General features: G+C 38.3%; 3 protein-coding genes across 8 annotated transcripts in view; 2 read left to right on the forward strand and 1 right to left on the reverse strand.

Moving 5' to 3' along the window:
• The window catches only part of LOC306874493 (uncharacterized protein), a 419,619-nt gene that overhangs the window by 79,022 nt on the left and 320,403 nt on the right, over positions 1-20,194 (forward strand). The gene's annotated exons all lie outside the window — the stretch shown is intronic.
• LOC306874476 (NACHT, LRR and PYD domains-containing protein 12-like) overlaps positions 1-20,194 on the reverse strand; it is a 317,288-nt gene that overhangs the window by 18,716 nt on the left and 278,378 nt on the right. The window lies entirely within an intron of this gene.
• Positions 8,223-13,694, forward strand: LOC306875387 (NLR family CARD domain-containing protein 3-like; the record flags this gene model as incomplete). Its single annotated transcript, XM_079425902.1, has 3 exons — positions 8,223-8,293; positions 10,754-12,289; positions 12,961-13,694. The coding sequence occupies 3 exons, from the start codon at positions 8,223-8,225 to the stop codon at positions 13,133-13,135; spliced, it is 1,782 nt and encodes a 593-aa protein (XP_079282028.1). The 3' UTR covers positions 13,136-13,694.

The raw sequence follows: 20,194 nt of genomic DNA on the forward strand, positions 1-20,194 counted from the left end.
CTCTTCGGTCTTCACACGAGGAGGGCTTTACACGAGGGCTGCCGCGACCGCTGCCGCGGTATAATAACCTTTTTTTATACCCGTCAAACAAATCACTACTACAATTCAGCTGGACCCACTTTCCTGTTTATCAACTACAAATGGCCAAGCAAGTGCACACACTGACAAGATACGCGATACAGTACGAGACCAAACGCGATTTCAGCAACTCTCAACACAGTAAACAAAATAAGCGTTTCCTAGCAACGGCAAATGCGCTAAACACTGAGACAAGTAAATACACTTACGAGCTGATTTTAAACTTCCGCTGATAGACTGCTTCTCTTAAAGACCACTTCATTACACTGCCTTCTGCTGGCGCTTGAACCCACTTTCCTGTTTATCAACTACAAATGGCCAAGCAAGTGCACACACTGACAAGATACACGATACAGTACGAGACCAAACGCGATTTCAGCAACTCTCATCCTAGTAAACAAAATAAGCGTTTCCTAGCAACGGCAAATGCGCTAAACACTGAGACAAGTAAATACACTTACGAGCTGATTTTAAACTTCCGCTGATAGACTGCTTCTCTTAAAGACCACTTCATTACACTGCCTTCTGCTGGCGCTTGAACCCACTTTCCTGTTTATCAACTACAAATGGCCAAGCAAGTGCACACACTGACAAGATACGCGATACAGTACGAGACCAAACGCGATTAGCACCACAATCTCTTCAAATTAACTAATCAGAACTGAGCTAAAACGCAGTACAGTTATTTTATTGGTTAAAAGTCACACATAAGGTCAGTGGCAGTCCTAGACTTCTGGGGGCCCTACGCTAAACTGTGTCGGTGGGGTGTCGGTTTAGTGGGGTATGAGTGGTTATGAACGAATGCATGAAACACATTTGTCCGTGTTTCACTCTGTCTGAAATCGCGCTCGCAGAAAGCGCTTGAGAAACAGTGTCTCTTCCGCGGCTCGGTATGCTTTCAACTCATATTTTTAGTCTCGAGCAAGACTGTACGACATTCACGTTATATTATTTGACTGATTTTTACGTAGAAAGGGGGGCAGCGCACCGCATTAAAATAAATAATCATTCATGTTTTCATAACCGCTGGCCAAATTCAGAAACTAAACTAAAATTAAATCATCTTTGAGAGCAAGGGGGTCCCCTGGTGTTTTGGGGACCCTACACATCTTGTGTATTTTGCGTATAGAGAGGATCGGCTCTGCTAAAGGTGTTTGGTCATATTTGACTGCCAAGGAGTGTTTCCTCTAGGATTTTTTCCAGCTGTGGCGGCAGGCTGTATTTCCACCGGGGGGGGGAGTTTCCCGTGGACCATGCCCCTTTTCTTCTGTCATATATAACAGCATGTGTTTATATGCTATTTCTTTCTAACTTGTTCACTGAAGATAAGTGACTGCGTTATCGAGAATGATTGTTGAGATGTCCATTTTCACATAATTCTGTATGTATGCGTCTGATCAAACACAAGGAAATGCGAATGAAGAATGAGCTCGGTGTTCGCGCGCGCTTATAAATCTGTGCACGGGCGCCGTGTCTGGCAGAAATCAGTGCACGGACAGTGAAATAAGTTCTATTCGCCTCGTCTTGCGCTGGAATGGCTTAAAATCACTCGAATGTGTAAATTGCCAAGATAAAACACATACAAATGATAAATATTCACTCTATGATGGTTCATTTTTGCAATTAGTCTGTTAATCAATGAATCGAGTGACGTCACTGAAAAGCTGCAGCCGTGGCGGGGATGATTTTTGGTGTGGCGGGCCGCCACGGCAGAATGAATGTAGCGGAAACACTGGAGTATGAGAACATATTAAAGGGTTACTCCACCCCAAAATGAAAATGTTGTCATTAATCACTTAACCCCATGCAGTGTTATTTTCGTCAACAAAGACGACTACGAAAAATATTCGTTAACAAACATTTTTTCCTGTGACTAAGACGAGACGTCGACGAGCTAAAAATAATGTCTGATGGTAAAAAACTATGACGAAATTAACTATAATGGGGACTATATACGGGACTATAATGTTATTTGAGGACTACCGGACATATAAAATACATCCTATATAGGCTATGTTAACTGTCTTGTCTTTCAAAATGTTATTGGATTGCAATCGGATGAGGGGCGTTCTCATATCTAGTCTCAGTATCATGGCAGCCGCAGCAGACAGACAGGCTGCACCCGAAGGGTTAAGGATAAGGTGACCAGACTTCCCGTTTTTCCCGGGAGTCACAATTCATTGTCGTTTAATTAAAAGTTAGTGAAGGCAGGATAGGCTGAATCACGCTGATAGCAGTGCTCTCTCTCGCGCACGCTCCACTTCTTCAGTCCTCATATACAGCGCGTGACCAGATCTCAGTGCTCAAATACACACAGCAGTCCAAATGACTATTGTGTAGAGTATCTCACGTAAATACAGTCGGTTATGGCTTAAGTGAACGTAAACAGGTGGGTGAAAACTGAACGTGTGTCAGTATAACAACAACATGCCTTCTGTCTTAAAGGGACAGCATTCCTACCTATCTGTGTCATTAATGTTAACCAACAAAAGAAGTAAACCTACTGTATCTGAAAAATGAATTTAATTTGTATCTCTTTCGTATTTGTCTTATTGTCTTATTCTGCTTCTTTTAAAAAATTTATAAATTAATATATTATATATATATTATATATGAACAACTATATTTTACAATATGAATTTTATGAAGCGACGAAAATACTTTTTGTATGCAAAAAAACTAAAATAATGCATTTATTCAACAATTTGCAGTGCCGCACAGATACATCTTCTACATGTATTTACGCTTTGATTTGAAGGAAAACAGTATATCATATTAATATGCAAAACTGTTAGCCAATGATAGCAGTGAGAATTCACTTTAGTGTCTTGAATGTGCCCCGCCTATAAAAACAGACTGCAGAGAGGGTCCAAACCCGGATACAAAATAGCCTATTATATCTAAATTATAATGTTTTTTTTTAAGTAAACATTTTGCTAATATTATAGGTGCATCACAGAGAACACTGTAAAATAATAAAAAAATGCAATACATGATTTCAATTATATTAAAACTGGCCTTAGAAATGGCCTAACATAAGTCCACTCTTAAACCACATTGACATGCTGAGGTAGGACCTGGAATGTAGAGTTCATGCTGGAATTAAAGCCTATAAATTTCACTGAGCTGAAGCAGTTCTGTCCTCAATTCTGTGGCAAATTATCTAGGTCCATGTTAACAGATGGATCTGAATTCTAACCAAACACTAGGGATTGCCACAAAACTTACCTCAGTATCTCTAATTTGCAATTTATATTCTTTAGTCCAGTGCAGAGCAGCTTCACTCCTGAATCCTGCAGATTATTATTGTTCATGTTCAGTTCTTTCAGGTTGGTATCTGATCCAAGAACTGTAGCCAGAGCTCGACAGCTTTTATCTGTCAAGTCACAATCATTTAGCCTACAAGAGAAACATAAAATATCAAACATCAATTATTTTTACATGGGCAGTAAATATACTGCATATTTATTAGAATGTTATTGATTCAAATTTCCTACATAAATCAAACTAGCATGTTTGAATAAAATGTAATAAAATATGTAAATGAATGGGTTTATATAATTAATGGCAATGAGTTATACATTTGAAAGTGCTGCTCTATTATCTTGATGAGTGTCTCGAGGTGGAAAATCTGGAGGTTAATCATTTATGCATTGAGGTTATGCAAGAGTATATCTCCTTTATACCAGAAGTTTAAGAAGCTGAACTGCATATTTGAGTAAAAATAACTATCTGGAACAATGTGTTTTATAATAACATGATGTGCTTCTTCTGCAGCTAACTAAACAGCGATTTTGAAGAGAGAAATTTCAACATAAAACACATGTGAATCTAATAAAAAACATTGCACTGCACTTTAATTCCAAAGGACTGCAATTTTTAAAGAAAAAAAAGAATAAAGTTAAACAAAAGGTGTTATGATTTAACCCTAAAAGAGATATATACTTATAATTGGTATATGGTTAATAATCACTACAGATCAGGGGTGTCCAAACCTGCTATGAATCAATGTAGATAAATGCAATTTTAAGATGACAACAAAACATGACATAATATATTAAATAACTTACAGAGCTCTTTTAGAGGTTTTGATGACTGCTGATAGTCTAATGAGACACTCGTCTGATTTCTTGAATTTCTGAAGCTCAAACTCCTCCAGCTCCTCCTCTGATGTCAACAACACAAAGACCAAAGCAGACCACTGGGCAGGTGAAAGATCAACAGATGAAAGACTTCCTTTGCTAAGGTGGGTCTGAATCTCTTTCACCAGAGTTTGGTCGTTCAGTTCATTCAGACAGTAGAACAGATTGATGGATCTCTCTGGAGACAGATTAGCTTCAAATTTCTGCTTGATGTACTGGACTATTTCCTTTTTGCTCTGGTCATTGGCGTCTTCCTGTGTCAACAGACCCTGTAAGAGTCGCTGATTGGACTGGAGTGACAAACCAAGGAGGAAGCGAAGAAAAAGATCCAGGTGTCCATTATCACTCTCTAGTGCCTTGTCCACTGCAGTCTTGAGCAAATCAATCATGGTTTCACTTTTGTTTTCCTGTTCTGTAGAGTCTTGATCAAACACATATTTCTTGTTGATGTCCAGAAACAGATGTGCATAAAGAGCTGCAATAAACTCTTGAATGCTCAAGTGAACGAAGCAGTACATGGTACCCAGAACGATCCCTGTTTCCTCCTTAAAGATCTGGGTACACATGCCGGAGTACACTGATGCCTTATAGACGTCAATACCACAGGCTTCCAGATCTGTGTCATAGAAGATCACATTGTTTCTCTCCAGCTGATGAAATGCCAGTTTCCCCAGTGAAAAGATGGCATCTTTATCCCAGGAAACATCTGGTGTATATTGTCCATCATACTTTCGTCTGCTCTGCTGGATCTGAAATCTGAGGAAGTGTGTGTACATTTGTGTCAGAGTCTTAGGAGTGTCTTCAGTATTTGACTCCTGCAGTGTTTTGGAGGCATCATCAGCCTGATTATTTTTCACAACATTATTTCTTTTCACCTCTAAAATGTTCTGGAGAACAGTGGCTGAAATCCAGCAGAAGACTGGGATGTGGCACATGATAAAGAGACTCTTTGATTGTTTAACATGAACAATGATTTCTTTGGCCAGATTCTCATCCATTAATCTTTTTCTGAAGAACTCCTCCTTTTGAGCATCATTGAATCCTCGTATCTCTGTCAGCCGGTCGATACAGTCAGGAGGAATCTTACTGGAAGCTGCTGGTCTGGTGGTGATCCAGATGAGAGCAGAAGGAAACAGATTTCCCTTGATGAGGTTTGGTAGGAGAACATCCAGAGAGGCTGGTGATGATACATCAGACCACGTCTCATTACCACTGAAGTCTAGAGGAAGACGAAATTCATCCAAACCATCAAGAATGAACAGGACGTTTTGGTTCCTTCTTGTAAGCTTCAGTCCTTTTGTCTCTGGGAAAAACTGAGTTATAAGGTCCATCAAACTTAGCTTTTCTTGCTCCTTTAAGTTCATCTCTCTAAATGGAAGAGGAAATATGAAGCTGATATCTTGATTTTCTTTTCCTTCGGCCCAATCCAGAACAAACTTCTGCACAGAGACTGATTTTCCGATGCCAGCAACTCCTTTTGTCAGTACAGTTCTGATCTGCTTGTCTTGTTCAGGTGCTTCAAACAAATGTTTGCACTCAACCTGTATCTCCTGTGATTCATGACGTCTGGAAGCAACTTCAATCTGTCTTACCTCATGTTCAGTATTGACCTGTTCACTACAACCCTGAGTGATATAGAGATCTGTGTAGATGTTATTCAGAAGTGTGGAGTCACCTTGCTTTGCAATTCCTTCAAACACACATTGATACTTCTTCTTTAGGCTACATTTTAGCTGATGAATGATGAACAGCTCATCTAAACAGAAACACAGACATTTTAAATCTTATTTTCTCTCCTACATTTATAAATGACAATCTGACAGATGATCAAGAGTCTCTTACCTTCTAGAGTATCAGCAGCTTCATCTTGCTTCATCTCTCTCAGGAAGTACAGCGTGAGATCAAGAGCTGCTTCTTTGATACTGGATCTGTTCTCATTAAAATCCTTTACGAAGTATTGTGTGTTCTCTTTTTGTAATATTTTCTTAAACATTTTCATCTTTTTCTTTAGAAATCTGAACATTTTGCTTTCAAGATCCTACAAAGCAAGACAAAAAAAAACGATTTTATTAAAATATATATTATATATATATATATATATATATATATATATATACACACACACATATACATACATACATATGGTCACAATTATTTATTCATAAAAAATAAAGTTGAGACAAGCGTTAATTAGCTGTAATTATTAATAAAAATACAGTTCTCATTCTTATTTATTTATTTTTTAAAGAAATTAGAAATAAAAGTTCTGTCACAATCTTATTCAATAACATATTTATTATAATTATTATTAAATATTATTGAAAATGTGTTTTATTACCTGGAAGATCTGCAGGAGACTGTCTGTAAAATTCTTGTGGTTCCTGTGAGACTGTAAATCTGGATCTAATGTTTCATCCTGAAGCCTGATAGTAAATAAAATAAATCAAAATACTGCATTTTTAGGACAAATATGACCAACATCTCCTGTAAAAAAATTTTAGCAAAGAGAAAAACAATACTTTGATAAATTTATGAATTATAAGTTTCATGATAATTATTCACTGATACACTTTCTGACAGAAAATAAGAAATAGAAACACATCAAATACCTTTTGATTTGTGATGTTGTTTCTTCACTGAAGTCTGGTCCTCCATGTTTTGACTGGTCACTCTTCACAGACACAGAGCTGGACACATGTGATCCTGATCTTACACTAATGACACAAAGAACAAAACACTTTACTACAGGAGCTCCTTCAGTCTCATTTAAAGAGCTGTACTGTTGAGGACGGTAATTAAACACAGTATAGACATGCATTTGTCCATCTATGACTATGAATAGATGGAAAAACATTAATTTTTGGCTGCATGATCTATTTTGCATAGTTAATTTGGTTAAACATGGTTAATTTCCCATGGCTGCTTGTGTAATTGTGTTACTGGAACGAAGCTCCAGACCGAGTTCAATAAAGAGGAAATCAGTGATTTATTGTTTTATTTCATTAATTTCTATCAAAAGCATCTTAGTGGAGAAATAAGCCAACACAATATTATAATGTCAAACATAATAAATACCTTTTGATAGATGTTTTTTTCTCACTGAAGTTTGGCATGTCACCATGCTTTGACCGGTCACTCTTCACAGACACATGTGAGCCTGATCTTACACTAATGACACAAAGAGAGAAGAGAAACTTCACTACAGGAGGTTCATCTGTGTTTGTTGAAGATCTTACACAAACAGATACATTACACACTAAAGAGGAAACATGAGAAACTCCAGCAGTGTTTAAAATGATTCTCTGAAAGCAGACTCAGTCTTACCTCTGTTTCTGTGAGAGACTCATCTTTCCTCGCTCCTCTGACATACTGCAGCTAAACTGTTATTGATCAGCACTAATGAGACAACAATCTGCTGTTCAGTATGACCTGGAGATGATGGATATTAATCAGATCAATCAATATGTTGAGTTACCAGCAACAGCAACAAAAAACACTAGAAAATAAAGTGAGTAACAAACAAATGCACTCATGTAGAATAACCACATGATCTTGATGAGAAATGGCTGGATTAACAATACTTTCGATTTCGCTTCACAGAAACAACAGAATAAAACAGAAGCAGAAATACAGAAAAACCTTCAGAAACACATTCGCTTTCAATAAACCCTTTCTGAAAACTTACTTGCAGTCTTGTCCACTAAGAAGAGCATTTATACGTATATGAAACGATCATTGTTCTGTGCTTTAGGCCTGTAGCTTGATATCAATTAATTATCATATCTCTCAGACGGATTGGATTAAATAAACAAAAACAATGTCCGCGAGAGTTAAAATTAGTAGCGTCTGTGCTAAAGTTGTGTCTATAAAAATGTTTCTAGGACATGGCATGGATCAAATCCAACGAGCAACGCTTTCTCTTGCTATCTGCGTATTTCCCGTGTTTACTTTCGTTTTCTTCTTCTTCTTCTTCTTCTTCTTCTTCTTCTTCTTCTGGTATTAATGGCGGTTGGCAGACCAACTAAACTGGTGCAGTCCCGCCACCTGCTGGATAGGAGCGTGGAGCGCATAATGTTTAGGAAGAACTAAATAATACTACAATCTCTTCAATTATATTCATCAATCTTGTTTCTCTTAAGAAAATAATGAATTAATTTAATATTCTTGATTGCTTTGGGCCATTTCCTAACATAACCTGAGGTGACAAATGATTTATTCCCAAGGATCTGAACACTTGAATTAGTATAAATCTGACCAAAATTTTCTTTTAGCCAAACCCATTTCAAACAAGGTTATCTGATTATATTATTGTTACCTTATAGACTCAAGAATACATCGATTCCAGACACGGAAGACGCTCTGATTTGAAATTACAACATTTATTTTACCAACCAAACATTTTAGAAGTAGCCTACACGCACATTTCCCAAAGACGAACCCCGGCCAGCCATCGGTCCCTTTCTCTGACTGCATAGATTAGATGAACAACTGAAACTCTTCCCTCATGCAGTGCAGTGATACGGTTTCTCTCCAGTGTGGATCCTCTCATGTGTTTTCAGATGTCCTGACCGACTGAATCTCTTGTCGCAGTGTGAACACTTGTAAGGTTTCTCTCCAGTGTGGATCCTCTCATGTGTTTTCAGGGTATCTAACCGACTGAATCTCTTGTTGCAGTGTGAACACTTGTAAGGTTTCTCTCCAGTGTGGATCATCTGGTGCAGTTTCAAATCTTCAGCTGTAATAAAAGTCTTCTCACACTCAAAGCACATATATTCTCTCACACCAGTGTGTATCTTCTGATGAAGTTTTAAATTCTGCAGAAGTGAAAAACTCTTTCCACAGAAAGAACATGAATGTGGTTTCTCCTTTGAATGAACTTTCAAGTGATTCTTCAGGTCTGAAACACATGAAAATATAGATATTTACATTTAATATTTACAAATACTACAATTTTAAGAATAAAAGTCAAAAGAATAAACAAAAGTACAGTTATGTAACCAACAAAAATCAGTGTTTCCATAATTCCTTCCATTTGAGTTTAAAGTTTTGTTCATTGGTTTTTATTTTGTTTTGGTTTACATTAAATTTTTTACTTTTATTTTGTTTTGGTTTACATTAAACAGTTTAACACAGACTAATGAAAGAAATGCTGTTAGGACATCTGTATCTTGTAGATATCATAATAGTGAACGCAAAGTCTCTGATAAGAATGAAATGAACTTTAACTGGCAATTTACAGGAGATCTGCATAATGAATGAGGTGAAAACAGGATCTATTGACATGAAATAAAGAGGATTTTCAGCAGCTGATAATATTGATGAGCCTCAGACTATAAACACTCATTAAACAAGCCATTCAGGATCAGCAGCAGATCATCTCACTTTATTCTGAGTGTTTGCTGATAGAAACTGATTATTTTAGTCACAATATTTACTAAAAGCCTATTGCTCTATTGAAAAATAATTTTTCAAGTGATAATATTTTCTCATAAAAAAATGCAACGAATATAAAGACATTGACAACTATCTTTATATGACATTGTGAACATTCATAACAACAAAATAGTTTCCCCTTGTCGACAAATCCTTCTTTATAAACGAGACCATAAACACTATTCAGAAAAAATGTTGATTAAACCAAATAAATAACGTGTATTTTACGTGAAAAAGCGTGAACTGCTGACCTCAGAAACTCTCCACTGAAGCGCGCGAATGATGATGTCATCACCGCGAGGCGAAACCAACGGTAGATTATCAAAAACGCGCCAAATTCTGTTATTATTATCGATAAATGTAATTTGGCGATTCTTAGACTATGGGCACTTTTATGTTCTTTGGTCACATTTTTAAAAATACATATAATTTTGGACAAATTCCACTCTCTTTGCCAAACTAACAATAAAACCACCTTAACAACTTTTTACTACTTTTCTATTATGATTTTTTTTCATACTTTTCAACCTCTTTATAGGCGTCAAAATCACGCTTTCTCCTTGTCGCACACCCAGACTTTTAAACTTCAACAATGAACATAAAGTTTAAAGATATGACATATCTGGTAACTATTTATGCACCTGAATTAAACACTAGTAAAATAATAGTATATAGAGACCACTATTAATATTACTTTTTATACAAAATATATCTGTCGCCCAGTATCGGTGTCATTTCCAGCACAACACTGTAATGTCTCTTTAAGAAGTTTGTGTGAAAGATTGTTTAGGTGTTTTCTATGGCATCAGAGCACATGCTGGACGTGAAGGGAATTTACATTTTCATCAACAACAATGAAGAAAAATCAAGGTAAATATTGCTTGATCTGTTAATATATTTATTATACGTCATTTCCAAACATGCTGTACCTTCAAGGGTGTTTTTAAAAAGCTAAAAAAAATAAGTTAAATAAGAGTATTTTGCATACATGACATGCTAAGTATTAATTAAAATGAGATTTAATTAATTAGATTAATCTTTAATGAGCCGAAAAGAACGCACGTCACGCCTCTGTTCATCAATTTGCACTGGCTACCAAGCATCGGAAAATCAGTCTCTGTGCAGAAGTTTGTTCTGGATTGGGCCGAAGGAAAAGAAAATCAAGATATCAGCTTCATATTTCCTCTTCCATTTAGAGAGATGAACTTAAAGGAGCAAGAAAAGCTAAGTTTGATGGACCTTATAACTCAGTTTTTCCCAGAGACAAAAGGACTGAAGCTTACAAGAAGGAACCAAAACGTCCTGTTCATTCTTGATGGTTTGGATGAATTTCGTCTTCCTCTAAACTTCAATGGTAATGAGACGTGGTCTGATGTATCATCACCAGCCTCTCTGGATGTTCTCCTCACAAACCTCATCAAGGGAAATCTGTTTCCTTCTGCTCTCATCTGGATCACCACCAGACCAGCAGCTGCCAGTAAGATTCCTCCTGACTGTATCGACCGGCTGACAGAGATACGAGGATTCAATGATGCACAAAAGGAGGAGTTCTTCAGAAAAAGATTAATGGATGAGAATCTGGCCAAAGAAATCATTGTTCATGTTAAACAATCAAAGAGTCTCTTTATCATGTGCCACATCCCAGTCTTCTGCTGGATTTCAGCCACTGTTCTCCAGAACATTTTAGAGGTGAAAAGAAATAATGTTGTGAAAAATAATCAGGCTGATGATGCCTCCAAAACACTGCAGGAGTCAAATACTGAAGACACTCCTAAGACTCTGACACAAATGTACACACACTTCCTCAGATTTCAGATCCAGCAGAGCAGACGAAAGTATGATGGAGAATATACACCAGATGTTTCCTGGGATAAAGATGCCATCTTTTCACTGGGGAAACTGGCATTTCATCAGCTGGAGAGAAACAATGTGATCTTCTATGACACAGATCTGGAAGCCTGTGGTATTGACGTCTATAAGGCATCAGTGTACTCCGGCATGTGTACCCAGATCTTTAAGGAGGAAACAGGGATCGTTCTGGGTACCATGTACTGCTTCGTTCACTTGAGCATTCAAGAGTTTATTGCAGCTCTTTATGCACATCTGTTTCTGGACATCAACAAGAAATATGTGTTTGATCAAGACTCTACAGAACAGGAAAACAAAAGTGAAACCATGATTGATTTGCTCAAGACTGCAGTGGACAAGGCACTAGAGAGTGATAATGGACACCTGGATCTTTTTCTTCGCTTCCTCCTTGGTTTGTCACTCCAGTCCAATCAGCGACTCTTACAGGGTCTGTTGACACAGGAAGACGCCAATGACCAGAGCAAAAAGGAAATAGTCCAGTACATCAAGCAGAAATTTGAAGCTAATCTGTCTCCAGAGAGATCCATCAATCTGTTCTACTGTCTGAATGAACTGAACGACCAAACTCTGGTGAAAGAGATTCAGACCCACCTTAGCAAAGGAAGTCTTTCATCTGTTGATCTTTCACCTGCCCAGTGGTCTGCTTTGGTCTTTGTGTTGTTGACATCAGAGGAGGAGCTGGAGGAGTTTGAGCTTCAGAAATTCAAGAAATCAGACGAGTGTCTCATTAGACTATCAGCAGTCATCAAAACCTCTAAAAGAGCTCTGTAAGTTATTTAATATATTATGTCATGTTTTGTTGTCATCTTAAAATTGCATTTATCTACATTGATTCATAGCAGGTTTGGACACCCCTGATCTGTAGTGATTATTAACCATATACCAATTATAAGTATATATCTCTTTTAGGGTTAAATCATAACACCTTTTGTTTAACTTTATTCTTTTTTTTCTTTAAAAATTGCAGTCCTTTGGAATTAAAGTGCAGTGCAATGTTTTTTATTAGATTCACATGTGTTTTATGTTGAAATTTCTCTCTTCAAAATCGCTGTTTAGTTAGCTGCAGAAGAAGCACATCATGTTATTATAAAACACATTGTTCCAGATAGTTATTTTTACTCAAATATGCAGTTCAGCTTCTTAAACTTCTGGTATAAAGGAGATATACTCTTGCATAACCTCAATGCATAAATGATTAACCTCCAGATTTTCCACCTCGAGACACTCATCAAGATAATAGAGCAGCACTTTCAAATGTATAACTCATTGCCATTAATTATATAAACCCATTCATTTACATATTTTATTACATTTTATTCAAACATGCTAGTTTGATTTATGTAGGAAATTTGAATCAATAACATTCTAATAAATATGCAGTATATTTACTGCCCATGTAAAAATAATTGATGTTTGATATTTTATGTTTCTCTTGTAGGCTAAATGATTGTGACTTGACAGATAAAAGCTGTCGAGCTCTGGCTACAGTTCTTGGATCAGATACCAACCTGAAAGAACTGAACATGAACAATAATAATCTGCAGGATTCAGGAGTGAAGCTGCTCTGCACTGGACTAAAGAATATAAATTGCAAATTAGAGATACTGAGGTAAGTTTTGTGGCAATCCCTAGTGTTTGGATAGAATTCAGATCCATCTGTTAACATGGACCTAGATAATTTGCCACAGAATTGAGGACAGAACTGCTTCAGCTCAGTGAAATTTATAGGCTTTAATTCCAGCATGAACTCTACATTCCAGGTCCTACCTCAGCATGTCAATGTGGTTTAAGAGTGGACTTATGTTAGGCCATTTCTAAGGCCAGTTTTAATATAATTGAAATCATGTATTGCATTTTTTTATTATTTTACAGTGTTCTCTGTGATGCACCTATAATATTAGCAAAATGTTTACTTAAAAAAAAAACATTATAATTTAGATATAATAGGCTATTTTGTATCCGGGTTTGGACCCTCTCTGCAGTCTGTTTTTATAGGCGGGGCACATTCAAGACACTAAAGTGAATTCTCACTGCTATCATTGGCTAACAGTTTTGCATATTAATATGATATACTGTTTTCCTTCAAATCAAAGCGTAAATACATGTAGAAGATGTATCTGTGCGGCACTGCAAATTGTTGAATAAATGCATTATTTTAGTTTTTTTGCATACAAAAAGTATTTTCGTCGCTTCATAAAATTCATATTGTAAAATATAGTTGTTCATATATAATATATATATAATATATTAATTTATAAATTTTTTAAAAGAAGCAGAATAAGACAATAAGACAAATACGAAAGAGATACAAATTAAATTCATTTTTCAGATACAGTAGGTTTACTTCTTTTGTTGGTTAACATTAATGACACAGATAGGTAGGAATGCTGTCCCTTTAAGACAGAAGGCATGTTGTTGTTATACTGACACACGTTCAGTTTTCACCCACCTGTTTACGTTCACTTAAGCCATAACCGACTGTATTTACGTGAGATACTCTACACAATAGTCATTTGGACTGCTGTGTGTATTTGAGCACTGAGATCTGGTCACGCGCTGTATATGAGGACTGAAGAAGTGGAGCGTGCGCGAGAGAGAGCACTGCTATCAGCGTGATTCAGCCTATCCTGCCTTCACTAACTTTTAATTAAACGACAATGAATTGTGACTCCCGGGAAAAACGGGAAGTCTGGTCACCTTATCCTTAACCCTTCGGGTGCAGCCTGTCTGTCTGCTGCGGCTGCCATGATACTGAGACTAGATATGAGAACGCCCCTCATCCGATTGCAATCCAATAACATTTTGAAAGACAAGACAGTTAACATAGCCTATATAGGATGTATTTTATATGTCCGGTAGTCCTCAAATAACATTATAGTCCCGTATATAGTCCCCATTATAGTTAATTTCGTCATAGTTTTTTACCATCAGACATTATTTTTAGCTCGTCGACGTCTCGTCTTAGTCACAGGAAAAAATGTTTGTTAACGAATATTTTTCGTAGTCGTCTTTGTTGACGAAAATAACACTGCATGGGGTTAAGTGATTAATGACAACATTTTCATTTTGGGGTGGAGTAACCCTTTAATATGTTCTCATACTCCAGTGTTTCCGCTACATTCATTCTGCCGTGGCGGCCCGCCACACCAAAAATCATCCCCGCCACGGCTGCAGCTTTTCAGTGACGTCACTCGATTCATTGATTAACAGACTAATTGCAAAAATGAACCATCATAGAGTGAATATTTATCATTTGTATGTGTTTTATCTTGGCAATTTACACATTCGAGTGATTTTAAGCCATTCCAGCGCAAGACGAGGCGAATAGAACTTATTTCACTGTCCGTGCACTGATTTCTGCCAGACACGGCGCCCGTGCACAGATTTATAAGCGCGCGCGAACACCGAGCTCATTCTTCATTCGCATTTCCTTGTGTTTGATCAGACGCATACATACAGAATTATGTGAAAATGGACATCTCAACAATCATTCTCGATAACGCAGTCACTTATCTTCAGTGAACAAGTTAGAAAGAAATAGCATATAAACACATGCTGTTATATATGACAGAAGAAAAGGGGCATGGTCCACGGGAAACTCCCCCCCCCCCCGGTGGAAATACAGCCTGCCGCCACAGCTGGAAAAAATCCTAGAGGAAACACACCTTGGCAGTCAAATATGACCAAACACCTTTAGCAGAGCCGATCCTCTCTATACGCAAAATACACAAGATGTGTAGGGTCCCCAAAACACCAGGGGACCCCCTTGCTCTCAAAGATGATTTAATTTTAGTTTAGTTTCTGAATTTGGCCAGCGGTTATGAAAACATGAATGATTATTTATTTTAATGCGGTGCGCTGCCCCCCTTTCTACGTAAAAATCAGTCAAATAATATAACGTGAATGTCGTACAGTCTTGCTCGAGACTAAAAATATGAGTTGAAAGCATACCGAGCCGCGGAAGAGACACTGTTTCTCAAGCGCTTTCTGCGAGCGCGATTTCAGACAGAGTGAAACACGGACAAATGTGTTTCATGCATTCGTTCATAACCACTCATACCCCACTAAACCGACACCCCACCGACACAGTTTAGCGTAGGGCCCCCAGAAGTCTAGGACTGCCACTGACCTTATGTGTGACTTTTAACCAATAAAATAACTGTACTGCGTTTTAGCTCAGTTCTGATTAGTTAATTTGAAGAGATTGTGGTGCTAATCGCGTTTGGTCTCGTACTGTATCGCGTATCTTGTCAGTGTGTGCACTTGCTTGGCCATTTGTAGTTGATAAACAGGAAAGTGGGTTCAAGCGCCAGCAGAAGGCAGTGTAATGAAGTGGTCTTTAAGAGAAGCAGTCTATCAGCGGAAGTTTAAAATCAGCTCGTAAGTGTATTTACTTGTCTCAGTGTTTAGCGCATTTGCCGTTGCTAGGAAACGCTTATTTTGTTTACTAGGATGAGAGTTGCTGAAATCGCGTTTGGTCTCGTACTGTATCGTGTATCTTGTCAGTGTGTGCACTTGCTTGGCCATTTGTAGTTGATAAACAGGAAAGTGGGTTCAAGCGCCAGCAGAAGGCAGTGTAATGAAGTGGTCTTTAAGAGAAGCAGTCTATCAGCGGAAGTTTAAAATCAGCTCGTAAGTGTATTTACTTGTCTCAGTGTTTAGCGCATTTGCCGTTGCTAGGAAACGCTTATTTTGTTTACTAGGATGAGAGTTGCTGAAATCGCGTTTGGTCTCGTACTGTATCGTGTATCTTGTCAGTGTGTGCACTTGCTTGGCCATTTGTAGTTGATAAACAGGAAAGTGGGTTCAAGCGCCAGCAGAAGGCAGTGTAATGAAGTGGTCTTTAAGAGAAGCAGTCTATCAGCGGAAGTTTAAAATCAGCTCGTAAGTGTATTTACTTGTCTCAGTGTTTAGCGCATTTGCCGTTGCTAGGAAACGCTTATTTTGTTTACTGTGTTGAGAGTTGCTGAAATCGCGTTTGGTCTCGTACTGTATCGCGTATCTTGTCAGTGTGTGCACTTGCTTGGCCATTTGTAGTTGATAAACAGGAAAGTGGGTCCAGCTGAATTGTAGTAGTGATTTGTTTGACGGGTATAAAAAAAGGTTATTATACCGCGGCAGCGGTCGCGGCAGCCCTCGTGTAAAGCCCTCCTCGTGTGAAGACCGAAGAGTGTAAAGACCATCGACTCTACCGTGCGACTCCACCGAGCAGGGACATCGGAAGAGGACATAAGTATCGATTTTTAATTATCATCATTCCTACTACTTGTTTCATTTCTGTTTCAGTTTATATAGCCTATTCTTACTATGTGTTTCCAGATCACTACCATCACTACCACTCGCAAACCACGCATCACACACTGTAGACGGCGCAATCCTATCAACCTGCGCACTTTGCCTATGTCTGCTAATACATTATTTTCTTTTTCTATTGGTCTCTGGAATTGTCAGTCTGCTGTCAACAAAGCTGATTTCATTACTTCCATTACTAGTCATTCAACGTTAAACCTCATGGCCCTGACAGAGACCTGGATCAAACCAGAGGACAATGTTACACCTGCAGCACTCTCCAATAATTTCTCCTTTTCCCACACCCCCCGTTTGACTGGAAGAGGTGGAGGTACTGGTCTGCTCATCTCTAATAATTGGACATTTACTCCTTTACCATCTCTGAGTATCAACAACTCTTTTGAATCGCATTCGGTTACTATTACCTACCCTCTAAAAATCCATTTTGTAGTTGTTTATCGTCCTCCAGGATCACTAGGTAATTTTGTGGAAGAATTAGATTTATTGCTCTCAACCTTTCCTCAGGATGGTACTCCCTTTGTCTTACTTGGAGACTTCAACATCCACCTAGATAAACCTCAGGCTGCAGACTTCCACACTCTGCTTGCGTCTTTTGATCTCAAGAGAGTGCTAACTACGGCTACTCACAAATCAGGGAACCAGCTGGACCTTATTTACACACGGCACTGCTCCACTGATCATGTGCTGGTTACTCCACTGCACACCTCAGATCACATCCTCCTTACTCTTAACCTCAACATGATTCCTGACACATCACATATCCCTCCACATGTCAATTTTTGACGTAACTTGCGTTCAATCTCACCCTCCCTGCTATCTGCTATGGTTTCATCTTCGCTTCCTCCCCCTAAACAGTTATACTCTCTTGATGCTAACAGTGCTACTGATACTTTCTGTTCCACTCTGACGTCTTGTTTAGATACTTTCTGCCCCTTTTCATCCAAGCCAGCCCGTAGTACCCCTTCTGCCCCTTGGCTATCTGATGTTCTCCAAAAACATCGTTCTAAACTCAGGGCTGCAGAAAGGGTATGGCGCAAATCACAAAATCCTACTGACCTTAATTTATATCGATCACTCCTCTCTGACTTCTCTGCTAATGTTTCCACTGCTAAAAGGACATACTATCATGACAAAATTAACAACTCACCTAACTCTCGTATGCTATTTAAAACATTTTCCTCCCTCCTTTGTCCTCCTCCTCCCCCTCCTTCATCATCTCTAACAGCTGATGACTTTGCCACATTCTTCATTAATAAAATTACAAACCTCACTGCACAATTTTCCACACCACAATCTATCAAGCATATCTTACCAGCAAACATACACTCGTTCACATCCTTCTCTCCACTCTCTGAGGCAGAAGTCTCTAAACTCATCCTTTCCAGTCATCCTACTACCTGTCCGCTTGATCCTATTCCATCTCATCTCCTTCAAGCCATTTCACCTGCAGTCGTACCTGCACTCACTCACATCGTTAACACATCCCTTCACACTGGAATTTTCCCCTCTGCATTTAAACAGGCTCGTATAACTCCACTTCTTAAAAAACCCACTCTTAACCCAACTCTTTTTGGGAACTATAGACCGGTTTCCCTTCTTCCTTTCATTGCAAAAACACTTGAACGAGTTGTGTTCAACCAAGTCTCTGTCTTTCTCACACAGAACAACCTCCTGGACAGTAACCAATCTGGCTTCAGAAGTGGACATTTGACCGAAACTGCCTTGCTTTCTGTTGTTGAAGCCCTAAGACTTGCAAGAGCGGCTGACAAATCTTCATTACTCATCTTGCTAGATTTGTCTGCTGCTTTTGATACAGTCAACCATCAGATCCTCTTGTCATCCCTATTGAGAAAGGGCTTCTCAGGAACCGCACTCCAGTGGTTTGAGTCTTACCTCTCTGATAGGTCCTTCAAAGTATCTTGGAGAGGTGAGGTATCCAAGTCGCAACATCTAGCTACTGGGGTGCCTCAGGGCTCAGTTCTTGGACCACTTCTCTTCTCTGTCTACATGGCATCACTAGGTTCTGTCATTCAGAAACATGGCTTTTCATATCACTGCTATGCTGATGACACTCAACTCTACCTCTCATTCCATCCTGATGATCCGACGATAGCTACTCGCATCTCTGCGTGTCTAACAGACATTTCTTGCTGGATGATGGACCATCACCTTCAACTTAACCTAGCTAAGACAGAACTGCTTGTAATTTCAGCTAACCCATCGCTTCATCACAATCTCAGCTTCCAGTTAGGCTCATCTACCATAACTCCTTCAAAAACAGCCAGAAACCTTGGAGTTGTGATTGATGATAAGCTGAATTTCTCAGACCACATTGTTAAAACTGCCCGGTCCTGCAGATTTGCATTATATAATATTAAGAAGATCAGGCCCTTTCTCTCGGAACATGCAACACAACTCCTTGTTCAGGCTCTTGTTCTGTCCAGACTTGACTATTGCAATGCTCTCTTGGCAGGTCTTCCAACCAATTCTATTAAACCTCTACAATTAATCCAAAATGCAGCTGCAAGATTAATCTTTAATGAGCCGAAAAGAACGCACGTCACGCCTCTGTTCATCAATTTGCACTGGCTACCAATAGCTGCTCGCATTAAATTCAAGGCATTAATGTTTGCCTACAGAACCACCACTGGCTCTGCACCCCTTTACCTAAATTCTTTACTTCAGACTTATGTGCCCTCTAGAAGCTTGCGTTCTTCAAGTGAACAACGAATTATTGTACCATCCCAAAGACACAGAAAAACACTTTCAAGGACTTTTTCATTAACTGCTCCCATCTGGTGGAATGACCTGCCCAACTCGATCCGAGCAGCCGAATCCTTACCCATCTTCAAGAAACGGCTAAAAACTCATCTGTTTCATCTTTACTTGACCCTCTAACTCTAGCACTATCTATTCTAATTGTATTTTATCTATGTCTTTTTATTAAAAATAACAATAATAATAATAATTATCTGTACTGCGTTAGGCTAACCAAGACTTGTAATAGCACTTGCACGTTGTTGCTCTTTTGTTGGTTTTGATTGCTTCTTATGTCCTCATTTGTAAGTCGCTTTGGATAAAAGCGTCTGCTAAATGACTAAATAAATAAATTAATTAATTAATAGCTAATCAGTGAAGCTATCTTCCATCTTTTCACAAAAAACTAGAGAAATATAATTTCCAGCACACTGCCTCTTGTGGTGGAAATTACATTTATGGTTACAAAATACAATTGATATGTTTAATGACTTTGTGAATTGAGTGTAAGGAGTGTGATGAGTTTAAGACTTTTTCTAATAAATATCTCTACTCTTTCTCTACATTCACATTAATTCATTATCATTTCCATCAGCACACACATT

The sequence above is a fragment of the Barbus barbus genome (genome assembly GCF_936440315.1).
Source record: "Barbus barbus genome assembly, chromosome: 9".
Taxonomy (NCBI): Eukaryota; Metazoa; Chordata; class Actinopteri; order Cypriniformes; family Cyprinidae; genus Barbus; species Barbus barbus.